Raw genomic sequence first — 19,136 nt, forward strand, 5'->3', positions numbered from 1 at the left:
GTCGCACTACAATTACACCCGATTCTAGAAAATTGTAATCAAAGGAATTAGTTATCAATTCAGAATGTCTCAAGGTAAGAACTGTATTTACAGTAGACATCCTGAAATGATTATTGAACATGTAAATGACTTACTTTAGAGTTGTCTGAGTTATTTTTTAATGAAAATTTAGTCTCTGAAGTACTACTGTAAATAATAGCTAAAAGTAAAATTTCAAATGCAGTTAGTATCATGCTCATATTAAAAATATATTAGATTGTGTTAAATGTCACATAATAGCATGTAATTTATTTTAAAATATCCAGCATTATGTATTTCTGTTGCATGTAGGTCTATTCTCCGACCCCTCTCTCCCCTCTCTCTCTTCTCTATGCATGTGTGTGTGTGTGTGTGTGTGTGTGTGTGTGTGTGTGTGTGTGTGACACAGAGAACAGAACCTAGCCATGTACAGGCTAAGCAAGTACTTTATAGCTAAACAACACACCTAGACTTTGATATAATTTAAATGACAGAAACTAGGAACTTTGGGCATTTCCATTGTGATCTATAACCATAAATTCATATAGGCATCAATTGTATGCATATACACATATGGGTACACACATGAAAAATTGAAGTAAAATCATCAGAAAGCAGCATAAACTATCTAAACCTGGTAATAATTATTTCAATGGATTTAAACCAACTCTTTATGGGTTGTGATGTTCAGTATGAAAACCACAGATCTAAAATCTGACCATGATCCATCAAGTTGTTCCCATAGAGCAAAAACAATTCATCAAAAGGAATAAGGCTGGTGCGTTGGTGATAATAGCTTGTGTTAAAATAAAAATGGTGTTTAGCTTCATAGTAAATTTTGTTTCCCTGGGTTATTCTTATAAGAAATGCACAACTGTCATTCAGAAGTCTTGATAACACTGACAGAGCTCCTGAACAGTTAGTTCCTACAAACTATTTAGTAAATTAATCCATGCATCTGAGTAGACTTGAGCCTACAGATAGAATTTTCTAATTAGGCTTTCCCATAGTACTCCCTCCTGCTGCCACTGACAGCCCCCTTGACTAAGTAGCAAAACTGAACTATATGGTTGAAAATACATCTGTTGCTATTTCCGGCCAACCACGTTGTTCTTTTGGAAGGAGAATATTATCCAGCGAGATTTCATATATAGAACACATCCTGAAAGAGGTTGTTAGGTGGGAGTGAGTGGGAAAAGTTCATCCAAGTCAGCCCATTCCATTCTAACAAGCAAAAGCCACTTCAACTTCACAATATGGGCAAAGGCTTTACACTGAGGATGAGCCCATGCCATGATAACAGTTCTTCATAGGACCACCATGAAAACACATAACATAAACTGTATCCCTTCCTTGGCACTCATGGAAGTTCCTTGGCACTCATCTTACTAGATATTTATTGAGTGTGTATCTAGCCTAGTGTCAGTATCCAGGGACATACAGTTTTACCATGTCTCATTCTGCCCATGGGGAATTATACTTTACAAATGAAGTCACATAAATATTGGCAGATTTCAGTACACTGTATTAAGTGATATGATGAAGACAAAGGACAGAAACAAGAGAGTCAGAAGAATGGAAATTAGTCTAGCCAGAGCAAAACCCTGAGGAAATACCTTGGAACTGTATATTAATGCTTCATGAGAAATAGATAAATAGAAGAAACAATTAACGTCATGAAGTTATTAAAGGACACAGGATTTGTAGAAAGGACGTCATTGGATCTGTCTGTTGTGGTGGCAAGTGGAAACACAAAAGAAAGAAAAAAAAGATCAAGAGCAAAGAGGAAGTCAGAATCCAGATCTAGTAGGGTCATTTGGACTGAGTCTGGGATTTATTGTGAAGCTTATGGAAGCAGTGCTTACAGTAGAGAGACACGTTTTACTCTAATTATTGTTCTTAAATGATCCCAAAGTCACACAAGTTCTATAAAAGTAACAAGCACTGGACTGTACTACCTGTTTCTCTACAGCTTGGAGGTCATGTGAATTTTTATTTTAACAATCATGCTACCCAATGTTAGAATGGCTTAGTTATCACTGCTAAGAATCCCAGAGGCAATATAAATAAAGTGCTGGAAAGGAACCCTCCAGGATTACCCTAGAAAAGTTAGTTGCTTGTGTCTTATTGGATAAAATGAAATTCTATGTTGATTGATTCTTTGAAAATAATACAGACAACTAGATAGCATAGCAAAGTTGAAAATTTTAAGATTCTTTACTAGATACTAAAACTTTAAGGTCACATGATTCAACAACTGTATAATGCAAGTCAGTTTTCCCCTCCATTTCGTTCAGTGGATGAAATATAAGCAGTCTATCTCTTCTCCTCTTACAAAACAATAGGAATATATACAGGTTCCCGTGTCCACTATGAAATTTACCACAAAGTTTGGGTCTCAAAACAGTAGAAACACTTTCTACTAGAATTAAGTAGGTCATGAGCTTTACACAAAAATTAGAAGGCTGAAATCGACTTTCCTTTTTTCTGAACTTAAGAATGCTATTTCCGTGTCTTTGTTAGTTCCTAGAGCATTCCCATTTTGCTTGGTTTGTAGGACTAGCTCCCATCTTCAGAGGAAACACTGGCAGGTGGACTCCTTCCATATCATTTTACTCTGACACTGACTTTTCTTCCGCCTCCCACTTCCTCTCAAAGCTCTGCCACTGTGGTTATAATTTGAGTGCTTGGATAATCCAATGTAATTTTTCATCTTTTTGCTTCTATACTAACAATTTTAAGATTTTTGGAAACCTTGTTTCCCATTCATTATGTTACCTGACTTTTTCAGGGATCTAGCGTCAACATTTTAGGATGCAAGTATTTTGCCTACCCCAGAAGAATTGCTAGAGGGCATGTGCACTGGAGTTTGGAATAAAGTCACACAACTTAGCAGGGTGGACTGCAGACATTAGAGTGTGCCCAGAGCTGTCTTCTTATTTTTCAAAGGCTTCGAAAAGGTGCAAGAATGCACTCTAACACTCTCAAAAAATAGGAAGTAAATAAAAGAAAACATTTCAATGAGAAATAAAAATCAATGGAGCAAACTAATCCACGGCTACTTCATCGATTTCCACCCCTACCTTTAGCTGTTCATTGAGTTTTGTTAGCTGGATAGCAGAGGTCATTTCCTCCTTTTCCCTTTTATTACCCTGCTGTACTTGCTGAGCTCTTTAACATGCTTGGTCCTAATCATGATTGCCATATGGAGTGTCAACCGATCAACCTATTGACCAGAGTCAGGAGCCAGCATTCTAAATGTTTTAAAATTCTCCCCATGAATGTTTTCTCAGGGCCTATGAAGAGTCCCAGAGCTCCATCTCTCAACAGCACTTCAGAACTCAATGTTTACTGGAAACCTTTCTCAGTGGTTGAATTCTCTGTTTCTCCAATCACAACCTTTAATGGAATCACTCACAAGTAGCTTGTTTTTACAGTAGAATTTCTAGCCAGATAAGCTTTTCTGTGTGTTCTGGGAAACGGTCCAATGAATAAACCAAAGCAAAAAGTTTGAGAGTATACCTGGAAAATGCCCACAGAAATTAGAATTATTTTATAGTTTCTCAATATCACTATATCAAAAAGGAAAATTATTTGGTATCATGAATTTTGCTACTTCAAAAACTAAATTAGTTGAATAAATTCAAATTGCTATGATTTACCCTTGTCCAAAACTAATGTCACTACATTACAAGTCTACTCTGTACATTATTTAACCTTTACTATGATGTATTTTACACTTCTGCAAAAAAAAAATGTAGAAAAAAACCCACAGAACACTTCAATGTTATAGTCACTACTTTTTCTCAATACAATTGCAAACATCAAAATACCTTGATTCAATATTTTAAAAAATCAGATTTGTTCAGTGTTTATTTAAGAGACCCTCATATTCTGGGAGCTAATGTCTGACTTCTTACTTTCAAAGAAAATATTTTGCCATGATAAAGGAAAAATAGAAAAAAGTAATATCTATGATATGATTCCTTTTTAGTCTTCTTTCTTTGTACACATTTATTTATGCAACATAATATAATAATATAATACAGCAATTGAGCACATTGTATTATTTTGGAAACAAAGATAAGATTCCCACTGCCTTTAAGTATGGAACCTAGAGGCATTCCTACAGCAGTAGAATCTCTATATGCTATTAACGTCCATTCCTAAAGATGGTTTATTTATTGCAGAGTATACATTCTCTAGCTCTAGAGAATTTCCTGGACAGCAATAAGTAATTGACTAACCATCAGGCTATAGAACTAATGAGAAAAATGATTATGCCAACAGATGATAATCACCCCGTTGTCTTAAAACTCAGTGATTTCAGGCCATTAGTATAAAGTGATTATAAATTGATACTTACAAATCTTTTAGTACCACTCAAATGACATTTTCTAAGCAAACCATTAAAATGTAACCAAAATAATAAAAAAAAACTATTAGCCTATAAAAATTTTTATTTAGTCATTACTGGTTTTGTTTAAAGTTCCATTATAATAAGAATATATTTTACTTCCCAAGTAAAAGTGACTGATAGTTCAAGATCTTTTTTGGAAGCAAACGATGAATTTTGATTGTTGGAAATAAAGATTTCAGTCCAATAAACACATTCCAAAGAATTAATTCTGTGCTAAAATAAAAACTCACAAATTATTGAGCCTTTTAGATTTGGACATTTACAATATTAATCTAATCCGTGTTGTTTTTTTAAATTTGTTCTAAATATATTTCATATTTTTTTTTTTGGTTTTTAAATGACTCCTTACTCAGAGACAGTTACCACAGATAATTTCAATTTTTTGAGACTAGGTTCTGAATTGTTAGGATTTTCTTAACATTAGATTCTAATTCCAGTGGTGGTGGTGGCGGGGGTGGGGAAGACTATGTATCTAAATACACCTTCTTTTGCCCATCTACTATGATGTGGGAAATAAACTGGTACTCTAACTGGTATGTTCTGATTGCCAACTATATTATTTAAGTCTATAACTGCATTGAGAAAAGGGAAAACTCTTAGTTTACAACAAATTATTGAAGTCCCTGAACCCTCAAGTAAATGAATTCCAACATGAAAGAATCCAAGCGTTTGGAAGGAGAATCAGAAAAGTGGAAAAATATTCATATAAAGTGATGCCCCCAAACTGTGTCTGTTCTCAGTGGCAGAAGGCAGTGGGGGCTGGTGAAATAAACACCCTGGTTCATTCATGGGTTTCAGGGCTTCAGCTCTTCTGCAGAACCTCTATCTTTTCCTTACCCTCTGCTTTATCACATTACACTCTACTACCTCTGGTTTGGCCTAGATGAAGAGAGGAATCAAACAGAAGCCATATCTGATATTCATTAACCGATCATGCCCAATCTGTCACCATAAAGTTTTCTGCTACTATGCTGTTTTCATGTGCCAACCAGCAGATTCATATTTGCGTTGTTTCAGCAAGAATGCCTGAGATGAGTGTGCACAGCCAGGGCTGTGTGAAGTGATGCCACATTCAGAATGACAGTGGTCTGAACCTCAGGGCGGTATATGCTTCTTGCAATACATTCAATTGCCATTTAACTGAGTTTAGCCTAAGGTATAAAGAAAAGTTGCTGATGCTTTCAAACATGTTTAGACATTTTAATATTGTCTAGACATGTCAGCACTGAATGAAAACACTCCAAGGTATAACACAGTGAATTTCTGTAATTAAAGCAGCCGAGTTTGAAACAGTTTATAAGTGAGCCCTCTGTTTGAACTTTTTAATTAAATGTGATTATATCTCTGAACACTTTCTCTGAAAACATTGTATCTGAAGTAATAATGGCTAAATTTTATCTATGAAGGAGACATGAATGAAGTAGAAAGCATTGCTTCCGGATCTCAGGCTCTCTCTTGGGAGCTGTTAATGTATTATAGGCAGCATGGTTCATCTGTGGTCATTATTTATGTGATATGGTGCTGCCTCCCCGCTCCCTGCTTCCACCTCCAAACAAACAAGTTAGTGCTTCAAACAACACAGACTTCCTGCTTCTCCTGGTTCAGAGGTTGGCATCTTGGTTCGCCTGTTGGTTTTTGCCTGGCTCGTCTACACTGCTCCACATCACTGTCTGGGGATGGGTTTACTGAGACAGCTTTGACAGCCAGAGTTCCTTTTCCGGTGGCAATCATCTTTAGAGAGGACAAAGAGACTTTCTCTTCCAATGATGGCCCTAGAACTCTTGGGGCAGTTGCATATGCTGCCAGGCCTGTGGAAGGCCATGCTGGGGACAGCACAGCATCTTTTTACCTCATTCTGGTTGTCAGCTCCTCCATAGTCTTAAAAACTACCTCTTTGTAGTAGGAGCTATCATGAGACATTAAAGATGTGCACAGAGAGATTAGAGGAATAGATGGCCTTTATTTCTCATTTGATCCAATCATGGATGTTCATCAAAAAGTCGGCAGAGCTTAGGATGAGCAGCCCCTCTGTTTTATCCATTTGATATCAAAGGGGTGCATTGTGTTTTAGGTATTTGTCCTGTTTTCATTGTTTCAGCCATAATTTTAAGCTCTGAGTCTTGGGTTTGTTTGTTGCTAATTTGACAAATGTTTTAAGCTGGTGATGATGTCCAGGATGCTTTCCAGAATAACATCAGCAGCCACCCTTCTAGCAACCCAGTAGCTTAGGGGCAGGTTTAAAGGCAGTGACAGACTTTGAGGCTGTTCAGTTTGTGTGGCAAAGATAACTCCATTTAACTGTTCGTACATTTTTTTTTTTTTTGAAAAACCATTGTGAGTAAAACACAAATCTTCAGAGGAGAACTTGCAGGAGTTAATTCTCATGTGGGTCTTGAAGATGAACTAAGGTTGTCAAGCTTTGTAGTACATGGCTTTACCTGCTAAGCCACTTTGCTGGCCTCACTTGTTTAAATAATTGAGTATAACATAAGCCAAACTTTCAGTAAAATTTAAAGATACTTCTAGAAGAAAACATCATTTTTAATATCTGGAACTCAAGAACAAATTATTTTTAAAATAGAAAAAAAGGAAAAGGTGTCAAAACTAATTTTCTGTAGAAAGAAGAAAATACATTTCCCATTCACAAAATTTTGTAAAAAATATACAGATACTTGATTTGAAAGATCAAAGTGGAGGATTGTCATGAATATTTGAAATGCAAAACACTGAAGAACAATCCATTTATCTCATGGAGTGTACAAATTAAGTAAGTTATAAGTAAAAATGAATAAATGGTGCATATAGTTTAAATAAAGCCTCACTAGAAATATTTCAAAGCTCAGTACAACACATGCATGCTTTTTCTCCAGTGAATGGTAAGAGCAGTGTTTTGTCAGTCCCAGTGTAGGACCTGGAATGCAGTTGCCAGGATTCTGGCAAGAAGCTTCACCACATACATACACCAGCCCTTCCTCCTGCAAAGCCATTTTCAATATCCGAAGGAGTCCTTTGTGCTCTCCTAGAATAATAATGCCTCAAATGCTATAGGCAGGCTTGTGGAGATACTAAGTGTCTCTGTAAATCTGAGCTTTCCTTGCTGTTTCTAAAGACTCTATGTATTATCTACCTGTCTTTTTTTTTTGTTGGCTTTTTAATTAAAATACTAAATTATTTCCTCTTTTCCTTCCTCCAGCTCTTCCCATGCATCCTCTATTTTCTTAATTGTTGTTACATATATATGTATTATATATATATATATATATTATATATGTGTGTGTCTATATCTATATTTACATCTGTATCTATATCTATCTGTGCATGTGTGTATGCACAATCTGTATAATGTTACTGGTATGCATATGAATTTAGGACTGAATATTTGGTATTGTGTAAACAACTTGGTGATTCTTCATTGGAGAAGAGCACTTCTCCTGTTCTCACCATTAGTTACCTCTAGTTCTTTGTCTAGTGATGAGGCCTCATGAAATTTCTCTCTTCCACATTAGCATCTCCCCTGGAATCTGTCATTCTTATTGAGTTCATTAAAGCAGCACCTTGCAGCCTCTGCCTACGATCTCATACATCTTCCCTTTCCAGTAAAAATAAAAATCCTTTTAGAGAAAGAGCTTGACTTGTTAAATTAATGTATAATTTCCCCTACTTTAGGAGATTTACAGATTTTTAAGAAAACTAAGCCATTCTTTTTACTAGGTAGTAAATTGTATGACTTTGTGGCATCAGTTTTCTGTGCTATTTAGATACTTCTCTTTCTTCAGAGTCTATCTTTTTCTTAGGTGTTTGGGTAGCAGTAATTGACCTACAAAATTACTCCTTTGTTATATTTTAAAAAGGAGCCATGTGGTAAAATGGAGAAGCCCTAAAGTGAAAGTCAAAACACTTACCCTTTGGCCTCAGTTCTTCCATACATTTGACCCCTCACAGCATCTGCCCTCCTTGGACTCCATTGAAGTGATAAGGAAATGGATAGAGTATAGGACGGCACTTCCCATATTCTAAACTACTCCAGGATTCCTTGCTACTATAATGGCTTGTAACTGTGCTTTTGAGCAGGTAGTTAATTTCATGTCTAAGAAAGAACTTGAGCTCTCCAAACCAATGCAATCTTTCTAGTACATTTCGTAATTCCTTTAAAATAGAGAATTACACATGTAATGTTAAGCAGGAGAGGATCTATTGAATACCATTTCTACATCAGTTCTTCTTAATATTTGATAAGAGTTGGGATTTGTGCTCAGCACTTGCCACCAAAGCTGAAGCTCTCAGTTTGATTCCGTAGATACACATCATGGGAGGAGAGAACCTACTCCTGGGTGTCATCCTTTGATGTGCGCATTCATTTCATAGCTTGTGCACATATGTGTACACATAAACTTGCACACATACACACTAAATAAATATATATACAGAAAAAAAGAGTTGGGAAAATATGAAATTCCAAGACCTCTGAACAGTTGGTTTATCATTGATGTCACTTTTAGAGAATATTATATTTCCAAATGGAACATTTTATCTTTCTATTAATGTACTTCATGATAACAAGATTTATGTTAGCTGTTCTACATTTTTACATTGTTCAAAATAATGGAAATAACACTGCACTAAAGATAAGATAACTTTCTTAGATGTTAAAAAAAAATCTATGTTTTTGCTGGGCAGTGGTGACGCTTGCCTTTAATCCCAGCAGTCAAGAGGCAGAGACAGGAAGATCTCTGAGTTTGAGGTCAGCTTGGTCTACAGATTGAGTTCCAGGACAACTAGGGACACACATAGAAATCCTGTCTCAAAATAAAACAAAATAAAATACATTTTTTTTTTTTTTGGTTTTTCGAGACAGGGTTTCTCTGTGTAGCTTTGCGCCTTTCCTGGAACTCACTTGGTAGTCCAGGCTGGCCTCGAACTCACAGAGATCCACCTGGCTCTGCCTCCCGAGTGCTGGGATTAAAGGCGTGCGCCACCACCGCCCGGCAAAATACATTTTTTAAAGACTAAAAGGAGGTAGTGGTTATAGAAAATTGGCCTTCATAATCCTACAAAGGATATTTTAACAGCCTTTTATGGAAGAAAAAAAAATCATCTCAATGATCTTCAGTGTTCAAGATTTAAAAACATATGCCTATATAATTGAAATAAGAAAAACATACAGTCACAGAGAACTACTGCCCTACTCATTGATTCCCTTAATAAATTGCATCACAATACAAATTGCCTGGGTTAATCATTGGCATTGCTTTTGAAGATTTATTTCAGTCATCAGGATGGAAAGTTCTGATTGCTCCTGATGACTCCCTTATAGTCGTTCTTGATTATTTTCTAAATTTGATGACAAACACTGCAACATGTCTCAGCCAATTAGGCTTGTCAACTTCCACTGTGGTCCCCAATCATGTGCTTGACTTTGGAAATGACAGGAGGTCCTTATTAAAAGTCGTCCTTTTTGGATAGAGATGTGGCAGCTTGCAAATAGACTGTGGCAAAAAAAAAGAAAAAAGGCACAATGCCTGTCATTCAATGCAGTAGGAGGAAAACATTTTTACTAGGAAATAATCTAGATTGTGAAGTAAGGACAGAGGGAAATATTGAATACTTCATGAGTAGATGATTAGAAAATGAATCAAAGTTAAATAAATAAAATCCTTATGGCCTATGTGTAGTTCTTAAACACAATTTAGGAAACAGTGGTAAGAAGAGCTGTTGGATCATCAGCATACCTTTCCAATATGATTCTAAATGCATTCCAAACAAAAGAAAAACAAGAGCAATCAGTTTCAAACCAGAAATAAAGATGTCTACAAAGCAGATTGTCACAGAGACCATTATGTAAGTAAAGTAGCAGGATGAAACGATGGAAATCAATTCTGGATCATTTTCTGTGGAGAATGACCACCACCTTCATGAAGATATTTCCTATTTCGGTGACTAAGTTCCAATTGTTTTATGTGTGCTGGATAAATACTGTAAGCAGAAAAGGTGCTTCAAATTTCTTAAAGATGCTAGAAAAATAAATGTTTAGAGTGAAAAATGGAACTGATTGTACACTACACATTTTCAAATTATTTTTCTATTCAAGGAATATATGTCAATCAAGGTGGGATATATCCTAATAGATTTCATATTTCCCTATTTAAATCAAATGAATTACAAAAATCTTATTAAAAAGAAAACATTAGCTTTTGTTTTGTTTTACTTTGCTTTTTTTTTCAAGAGATGATGCAGTAAAGGGACTTAGCATTAAAAAAAGCAATGAAAGTGTGTGTGTGTGTGTGTGTGTGTGTGTGTGTGTGTGTGTGTGTGTGTGTGGTGTAGTGTGTCTGCATGTATATTTGTTTTCATTAATCCATGGAGACCAGAATAGGGCATCAGATCCCTGGGAATTTGTGAGCCAGTGTGTGGATGCTAGAAACAGAATCTAAGACCTCTAAAGGGTAGCCAGTTCTCTTAACTGCTAAGCAATCTCTCTAACCCACCTACTTTTATTTCATTGGCTCTTAAAGAATTTGTTCATCCAGAAGTCAACTAGTAGTGTGAATACATTCAATGGATAATTACATCTGTCAGTAATCTGTCAGTAAAATAAAGGAAAACATGTAAACAAATGATTGAATCTTTATGACATTTAGCAAAATAAAACTTAAAAATTATTGGGAATCATATAACCATCTCTCTCATTTTAAACCTAAACCACTTTGGATTATGGATATTTAGCTCACTATTTTTGTGTATACACATTGGAGTTAGAATTGGTTTATTTTTAAGTCCCAAGTTATAATAATTCAATACCCATATGATATTCAATGGGGTGATAGCATATTGTGCTTTTTATGAGTGATAAATTAAATTATGAAATACATGAAATGAAACCCTAAAGGTTATTGTTTTAGAATCTCTTGTGGTAGATCAAGTTTCTGTCTCTTTATCTCTCTAAAAATTAGTAAAAGCCAGTAAGTAGATTTTTTATTCTAAGAAAGTATATAATCACATATCATGATTTTATCCATGCATACCAATAATTCCTGACTGTAATATTTAATCTCAGTCTCTAAGAACTCTATAGAAATGACTTAGGTCTTTGGAAATGGAATACATTTCCCATTCCTTTGATAAACAACATTAATTAGAAACATATACTCTTCCATCAATCATTTCAGACCTGAACACCACACTTACTCAATACATTATATTTCAGATTTCCATCCAACAAGTACATTTGTGAATGTACTTCCATATCACACACAGGAACTGCCTTCCCACACACACTGGGTCATCTGTCATGGTGGTAGAGCATGGAGGGGGTAGGGGTGGGACGAGGTGCTATTGCTAATGTGCTCAGACCTTTAACCCGCTTGTACTTTCCTTTGGTACTTTAGACCTTTTAATGTGCTGTCAGTTTAGATTCTACTTCTCAGTCACCCTTGTGTCTTAGAATGTATTTTAAGTATAAGGTTCTGCCTATTTGCGTATTCTATGAATAATGCATAAGTGAACCCAATTGCCAATAGCACACTATTTATGGTATAACGTATAGATACAGAAAATTATCTTTTGGACTTAATAATTTTTCTTGTTTATGTCAAAAATTAACAACCATTGAAATATATATTCACTTAGCACTTGAGAATATGTGTATGGCTCTGCTATATACCAAATGAATATGTAACTGGCTATTTTACATACATAAATTATCATTTCTCCATTTCTCTCTTCTGTGGTATGTATTTTTGCAAAACCTTATCTTTACTATACATGAAATAAATATTGTTTTGTGGAGTGATGAGTAGCAGGCTCATATGCATCAGGAAAGTCTGTGGATGCATGTCTAACACTGATGGTTTCTTCTTCTTGAATTTCAGATTCAAGGCCTCTTCCAGATGTAGCTCTGACTGGCAAGTGCACCCGTGAATGTGATGAGTATGGCCACTCAGACTCCTGCTGGATGCCAGTCCGCACTTCCCCTGAGAGGAAGAAGAGCCAGCCCAAACTCTCCACTTTCATGCCTGTCGATGAACGAGGAAGCCAGGAAAAGCTGGCCAATGGCGAAGCTGCCATCATGGGTGACCGCAACAGAAACCTCCTGAACAAAAAGTTGACCTCATCCTATGAGACCTTCAGTGCAGCTAGCTTCAGCAAAAATGAGGAAGCCAACCCTGAGGATATTCCTTTAACAAAAACAGGGGAATATAAGCCATCTCCTGTCAACACTCTCACTAGAAGAGAAGTTTACCTGTAGGCTGTCAAGGAGCAACAGCAAAGTTCTTTTCATGTATGAGGAGAGTTAGGGGCAAAAAACCATTACAGAGTAAAACCATTTAATCACAAAGAGGGGGCTACCAAAGAGACAAAGCTTTCCTGCCACTTCCGCCTCCCAATCAGGCCTTTAGTGATATTGTTTGCCTGATGACAGTGTACAAAGTTAGAATCCATTCTTGTCACTTGCATGTCTACACCCTTCACTGATCCCCAACACCCGCTCTCTTTTTCCCACCCCTCCCCTCAAAATCCAATAACAAAAAAAGGATGGTTGCAAGTTCTTTTCATGGTAACAAGTCTGATTAGCAGAACACGGCACACCCTCATTATCCCCAGTCTGAAGCATGATTTTGGTCACTTTGATTTATTTGAGTGTCATCTGACTAGTTAATAAATGCAAGACAGGTAAAAATAGACTTCAGACATGGCATCAATGGTTTCTTGTTGTTCAAGTCAGCCCTTTGGAATTGATAACAATCCCTTTAATCATACAGTCCTTACATAGGGGACCCTTTGAAAAAAGTAGTTTAGGAAGACAACAGCTTTAATATTTGAACAAAAATTAAAAGCAAAGTAAAACACAGTGGGAGAATGCAGTCCCAAGCTGCCATATGTTATTTTCAGGTCAAAAGCATCAACCTCTTTTCCATACATTCACAGAATATACTCACTCAATCTTGACAAATCAATTACGTGAATTGTATAATATGTTTTGGAATAAAATCACTAATGAATGAACTTGAACTATTATGTCATTATGAGGCCAAAGATCACATGGCAGATCAGGGAAATAATGAAATTGATTTGATCTTGACATAGAAATTCACTAGACAGCAGAAGCAATGGGATCTGAGCAGACACAGACACACTCAGATGCTAGCCTGTTTTGTATTAACTCTTTTCCCAGAAAACAGTCTTCTTTGAAAATGAATTTTAGTTGAATGCTCAGAAAATGAAAGAACTAATGAGACACAAGTTTAGTATGAGAGGCAACTGATCAAAGCCTAAGTCTAGTCTCATGTAATACTGTCAGGGAAGATTCTACCTTTTAAAGTCATATTGATGCATAGTGAGATATGAAAAGACACACTGGAATTTGATTTTATGAGGTGTCCTACTGTCATTTCAGGATCCCAGCTTTGCTTGATGATCCTATTATCATTTCTAATTATAATCACAATTTTCACTTGGTCAGAACACAAGTTAATTAATTTTAAATTCTGTGTAATACAGAAATATTTTGAGACAACATTTAAACAATGTAACACCTTAATTGATTTTTATTTGAATATTATTTGATATGTGTCTTAAACAATTTCTGAACTTGAAAGAATGGGTTCTGGACAATAACAGTTCTCACAATATATGCATCACAAAGTTGGAAAATATATAGATTTTTCAAGGCATACAGAATATGCAGATTTTGAACTCTTTGCTCTATGCAAGATGATTTTTACAAAGTGAAATTTGAGCTGGGACATTCAGAAGAAAGTGACAATCCATGGACAGAATAGGGGATGACAGGTAAAGAGCGCAAATGTTCTCATCGTCGAATGTCGGTAACTTGGTAAAGGCGTAGCCTTGATGGCTTTCTACAAAACTGTAGAGATATTATAACTTTGGGTAGTTTCATGCTTTGCAGAATTTCTTAGACTATAAGGTGAAGAAACCTAGACTATAGGTTAATAATTCGCAGTAGGACATCAAAATACTTATCATCGAGGGATATTTCTCTGGTGGGTCTTTTGGGATCATTTCCTTATGCTCTTTCTTAAGTGGAATTTTCATTTTGATGTTAGTTTATGTATAATAGGTAGAATGAAACAAGATGTAACTGAGATAAAAAACATTGGACTAAAATATCAATAATTGAACATGCTTATGTTTGGTTATTATTTACACTATGGAAAGATGAAATTTTAGAACTTTGTTAGAAAACTGCATTCAAGCAGTTCTGCCTTGTATAATCTGTAAGTACCTATTAAGACAAAATACTTCTAAAGATACTTATGAAAATGTATACATATTTTTCTTGCACGCTACAAAGGAAATAATTGCATAACACTGATGTTCAACACTTTTTATATGCATATTTTCTTTCTTTCATGGGACTCTTGAAGCCACTAGATAGCTCATTTCACTCTTAAAATCCTTTGGTTGTCTATAAAGCTAATACAGGTCACACTGGACCTACAGATTTATTCAATCCACATTCCACAATGATGTTTGCACCACATGCCAGGCAGCCATGTCATTGTCATTTAACGTGTGAACCTCTCTTTAGAACTAAAATGGATGTGAAAGAATAAAATTCAGTGTACTGTAAGTATTTGAAGTAATTCTAGTAGAATTAGTTATCATAACATGTTTATTATATAATGAGCTGGCATGACACAGAAATATATTTTGTGTTTGTATGACTTTTATTTTGAATAGGTTAAATCTGGTGCCACTCCATATATAGAGTGCTTTTGAAAAAAAACAATAAAAACAAAAAAATAAATAAATGAGTGAATGCAAAATAAGCAACTGTGCCTTTTATACCTCTTGTTATGGTAAAACAAACAAACAAACAAACAAATGGTTGTTGGGTTTGGATAATGAGGGGAAATGGGCTATTCCCAACTTTTTTGATCCTGTATATTTATCCATGTTTATTTTCTGAGAATAAATAATATATTAAAAATTTGCCTTCTGACAAACTCAGATAATAGACCAGTCTTAAATATTGTTCATTCATAAGATAGGATTCAGGAGTTAATATGGGGCTGCTTAAATCTCACTGGACAGTGAAATCATTGGTTATAGAATCACACAGGGAAGTATTATCAGGGGTGAAATCAGTCCATTTTGCAAGATAGAATATTGATTTAAAACTTTTATTTTTTCATTTTTTTTTAGGTGTTATTTCATTTTTGGTTGTACAGTATATAAACTCTCTTTGTTTTCTGTACGCAAGACTCAAGTGGACTTCTGCATGATTATACATTAGGACACATTTGCAGATTGAGTAACTATAAAAACGTATGTGTATTTAAATGTCTACAGCATCTGTCTAAAATCGACTGCTCTGTCTGAATCTCCGGATACCATTGTTGTCTGATTTTTTGACTGGCCTGTTGCCTAAGTTTTGAAAACAAAGGAGGCATTATTTTTATGAGAGGAAGAACTAAGGTGGTACAGAGGATGTCTGCCTGAAAGGCTACCCTGGGAGGCTGGGTTAGAGGAAAATACAAAAGAAAACTCACAGGCCAAAAAGAAACTGCCAGGAATCAAATAGCCATCTTAAAACAGTTGTGAGAAATCTTAAGACCTATGACATTTCAAACAATAGGTTATGTTGGTAGTAAATTTAAATAGCTGTATCCTTAAAATAATAAATAAAAGGAGAAAAGTTCATCAGGAGTATGGTAAAACTTGTTAGTTGTGACCCAGGCGTGGTGTGTGTGACATCTGGATGCAGCATCATTAGTTCAGCTACCTAGGGTTTACTTTCAGACAACTTTTCCTACATTTTAAAGCACTTGCATTCCGTGTGGTACGATCTGTTTGTAATGTTAATCATTGACTATTGTTCTGCTACTTGGATGTTGATAGTGAAGCAGAGAACAATTAATCATCATTGATTATGTCACTATGCACGCGACTTTGCTAAACATGGCGAAATGTATTAAACACTCGTCCAACTATTTATGAAATACTTTACATAATTTAATTTGCTTTTGTACAGTTTTATGTAAATAAATTGCTTGTCATTTTTGTCTTTACAAATTAAAATATAACATGAACAAATGGTTTCACACTTGTAAGTGTGCGTCTCTGTTGACAGTTAATTCTCTTTTGATTGGAAAAAAGTGAATGAATGCCTGTATCATATTTTATTTAACATGGATTGCTTTCTGCTAGCTTTAGGTGAAGTAAGGCAGATGATGGGATGATAACTGAGGATTTAGGGTGAACCCTGGGTCAGGGACTTTTCACAGGTGGCAGGCAGAGAAGAAACCATCAAGAGGTAAGAATAAAACTTGGTTCAGATTGACATTGTCAACCTGGATCAAACCTTCTGGAGCATCTGACGCTAGGTGATTAATTCTCAGCCTATTTAAACATAGAATAACTTTGAAAAAAAAATTGGAAAAATTGTGGACATAAAAAAATTCCAGATACAATACAATCCCAGGATCACAAGGAAGTATAATTGTACTGAAACTTAACTCAAAGGTACATGTCATTTCTTCCAAGAATAAGGATTCCATATATAGGCTCACTGTATTAGTTTAAGGGCCTAAGGAAAAATCTGGCCTGGTCTTGGTCATACAGATACCATATAGGTCATTCATTTGGGCTATTAGCTACTTCTGGTGCTGGCTGTGGGAGCTCAAGGTAGCTCCTGGCTACACAGGTAATTTAAGGGTCATTTGGGCAATTAGCTACTTCTGGTCCAGGTTGTAAGAGTCATGGGAGTCTCTGTCTGTTAAGGTCATTAGATTAATAGCCACCTCTGGTCCTGGTTGTAAGAGCATTATATGGCCTGGCCCAACAGATAACACAGATCACTAGGCTATTAATCACTTCCAATTCCCAGCTTTCTGGATGGAAGAACAGGTTTTATGCCCATTCCTTTGACAAGACAATCCTGTGTGCTTAACATTCCTGTTTTTCCCTGGAGATCTCTGGACACAGGACCTTCAGGTTCTCAACACATGTGTAATTGGCATATTACTTTCCTTAATAGTAGATCTGAATTTATATTTACAATTATCAAGATATTTCTGGGGCAGTTACACAGTTAGCCTTAAAGTCTTATATTATACATGAGAAAAAATTTACAACAAAATCTTTTTAACAATACTTTTTCTCTCCACTGGTACATAAAAAAACTTCAGCCTTAAGATATAGTTAATTCTAAATAACAATGTACCTCTATATAGGATTATTAACATCATTTATCATTGTTGTTTTGTGATCTGGGGAATCAGACTTAGGACTTAGTACATTATGTTCTTCTATAGATACACATTCCCAGCAAACAGAATTCTTGTATTTAGTTTGAGTTAATGACAACTAGAAAACCATTGCAACTTAAAAAAATATATCATGTGAGATGTAGGGAGAAATAATTTGAAAGTAAAAATACAATATATACTTTAGCTCCTTTTTATTTGGATTAGTATTTTTTTTACCTTTTCTATATCTTTAAATCAGTTTTTATCCTCTGTGTATTGATGTTTCTATTTGCATTTCCTGGAAGGTCATGTCTTTAAATATAAGCATAGTGTTTTGCTCAGGATGTTTGTGTATGTTCAAATACCTGAATTCTCTAGTCCCCAGGTCATGACCTTCCTTCCAACCCAGAGACTTGCAATAGTATTTTCTGTGTTTAGTGATCTATTGCAAGGGTGTTTACACCATCTTGCCACAGTAAGAAGAGCTAAACATGTAAAGATCCTCACCTTGAATTTGCTTGTTTTTTTCTATGCCTACTTTGAAACATTCAGTTTTCTCTCTTCTTTTTCTTTTTTTATTTTAGTGGGATGATATATACTTTCTCAAGTCAATTGTATGCTGGTAAATTGACTTTTATTGGCCGTCTTCCTTTTCTAATGAAGGAAATGGAATGAAGTATGATGAAGAAATCTACTTCAGGATGTATTGAGGGAAGCAATGACATGCCCATCCATTTGACTTTCTGTCTCTCTAATAGTAAAACCAAATATCAGTACACCTATATAAAAAAACAAAAATGCCATGTACTTTCAAATACTTAATTTAGTATTTGAAAAGTTTATGTATTACTTTACCTTGAAGTCATAGTCTTAGGATAAAAATATTTTAAAACAAAGCAAAACAATAAGTCCTCAGATATATGAATATAGTGAAGCGCTTTAGAAAATATATAAACACAAAGTAGGTCAACACAAGCTGCCTAGTGGGCCTGAATGCTTAGTAAAGACAGCCTTTTCAGGGGACCAGAGTTCATTCTACCTGCAGGGAATACCATACCCTTTTCTGGCCTTTGCAGGCATCTGTACACATATGACGGACACATAAACACACACATAAATAAAAATAAATATAAAGGGGGAAAAAGCTGCATGGTATTGATTCTCAGGCTCAGGGTAGATTTACCACTGCCATTTTGAAACTTAGCACAGAGATGTCCTCACAGGCCCTTGTCTTTAGAGTGTATATTACAGTTTGCAAAGAGTTTTTATAGGACTTATCTAAAAGTTCTTGTAATGCTGACATACTTACATTATAATTTGTGGAGATTACTTGGGTCATATAAGAAAGTGGATTTTGTGGTTATTAGATACTTTTAAAGTTATAATAATAATATGAACACATATTTTTACTAATATTGATGTCTATCCATTTAAAGACTCATGTACCAATCAAAATAGTTTTGTCTGATTTCATATATTAAGTTAAA

The 19,136-nt window shown here is 35.3% G+C and overlaps 1 protein-coding gene across 6 annotated transcripts in view; it reads left to right on the forward strand.

Annotated features, from left to right (window-relative positions):
* Nucleotides 1-16,500, forward strand: part of Pcdh7 (protocadherin 7) — a 422,637-nt gene extending 406,137 nt beyond the window's left edge. For 3 of the 6 annotated variants that reach the window (XM_052734952.1, XM_052734953.1, XM_052734954.1), the window contains exon 3: nucleotides 12,307-16,500. In XM_052734952.1, the coding sequence (XP_052590912.1) occupies nucleotides 12,307-12,683 (377 nt within the window). In that variant the 3' untranslated portion in view covers nucleotides 12,684-16,500. The remainder of the gene's footprint in view (nucleotides 1-12,306) is intronic. The other 3 variants (XM_052734955.1, XM_052734956.1, XM_052734959.1) reach the window with 2 other exon arrangements.
* The last annotated feature ends 2,636 nt before the right edge of the window (nucleotides 16,501-19,136 follow it).

Source organism: Peromyscus californicus, unplaced genomic scaffold (genome assembly GCF_007827085.1).
Source record: "Peromyscus californicus insignis strain IS unplaced genomic scaffold, ASM782708v3 Scaffold_13__1_contigs__length_99412109, whole genome shotgun sequence".
NCBI lineage: Eukaryota > Metazoa > Chordata > Mammalia > Rodentia > Cricetidae > Peromyscus > Peromyscus californicus.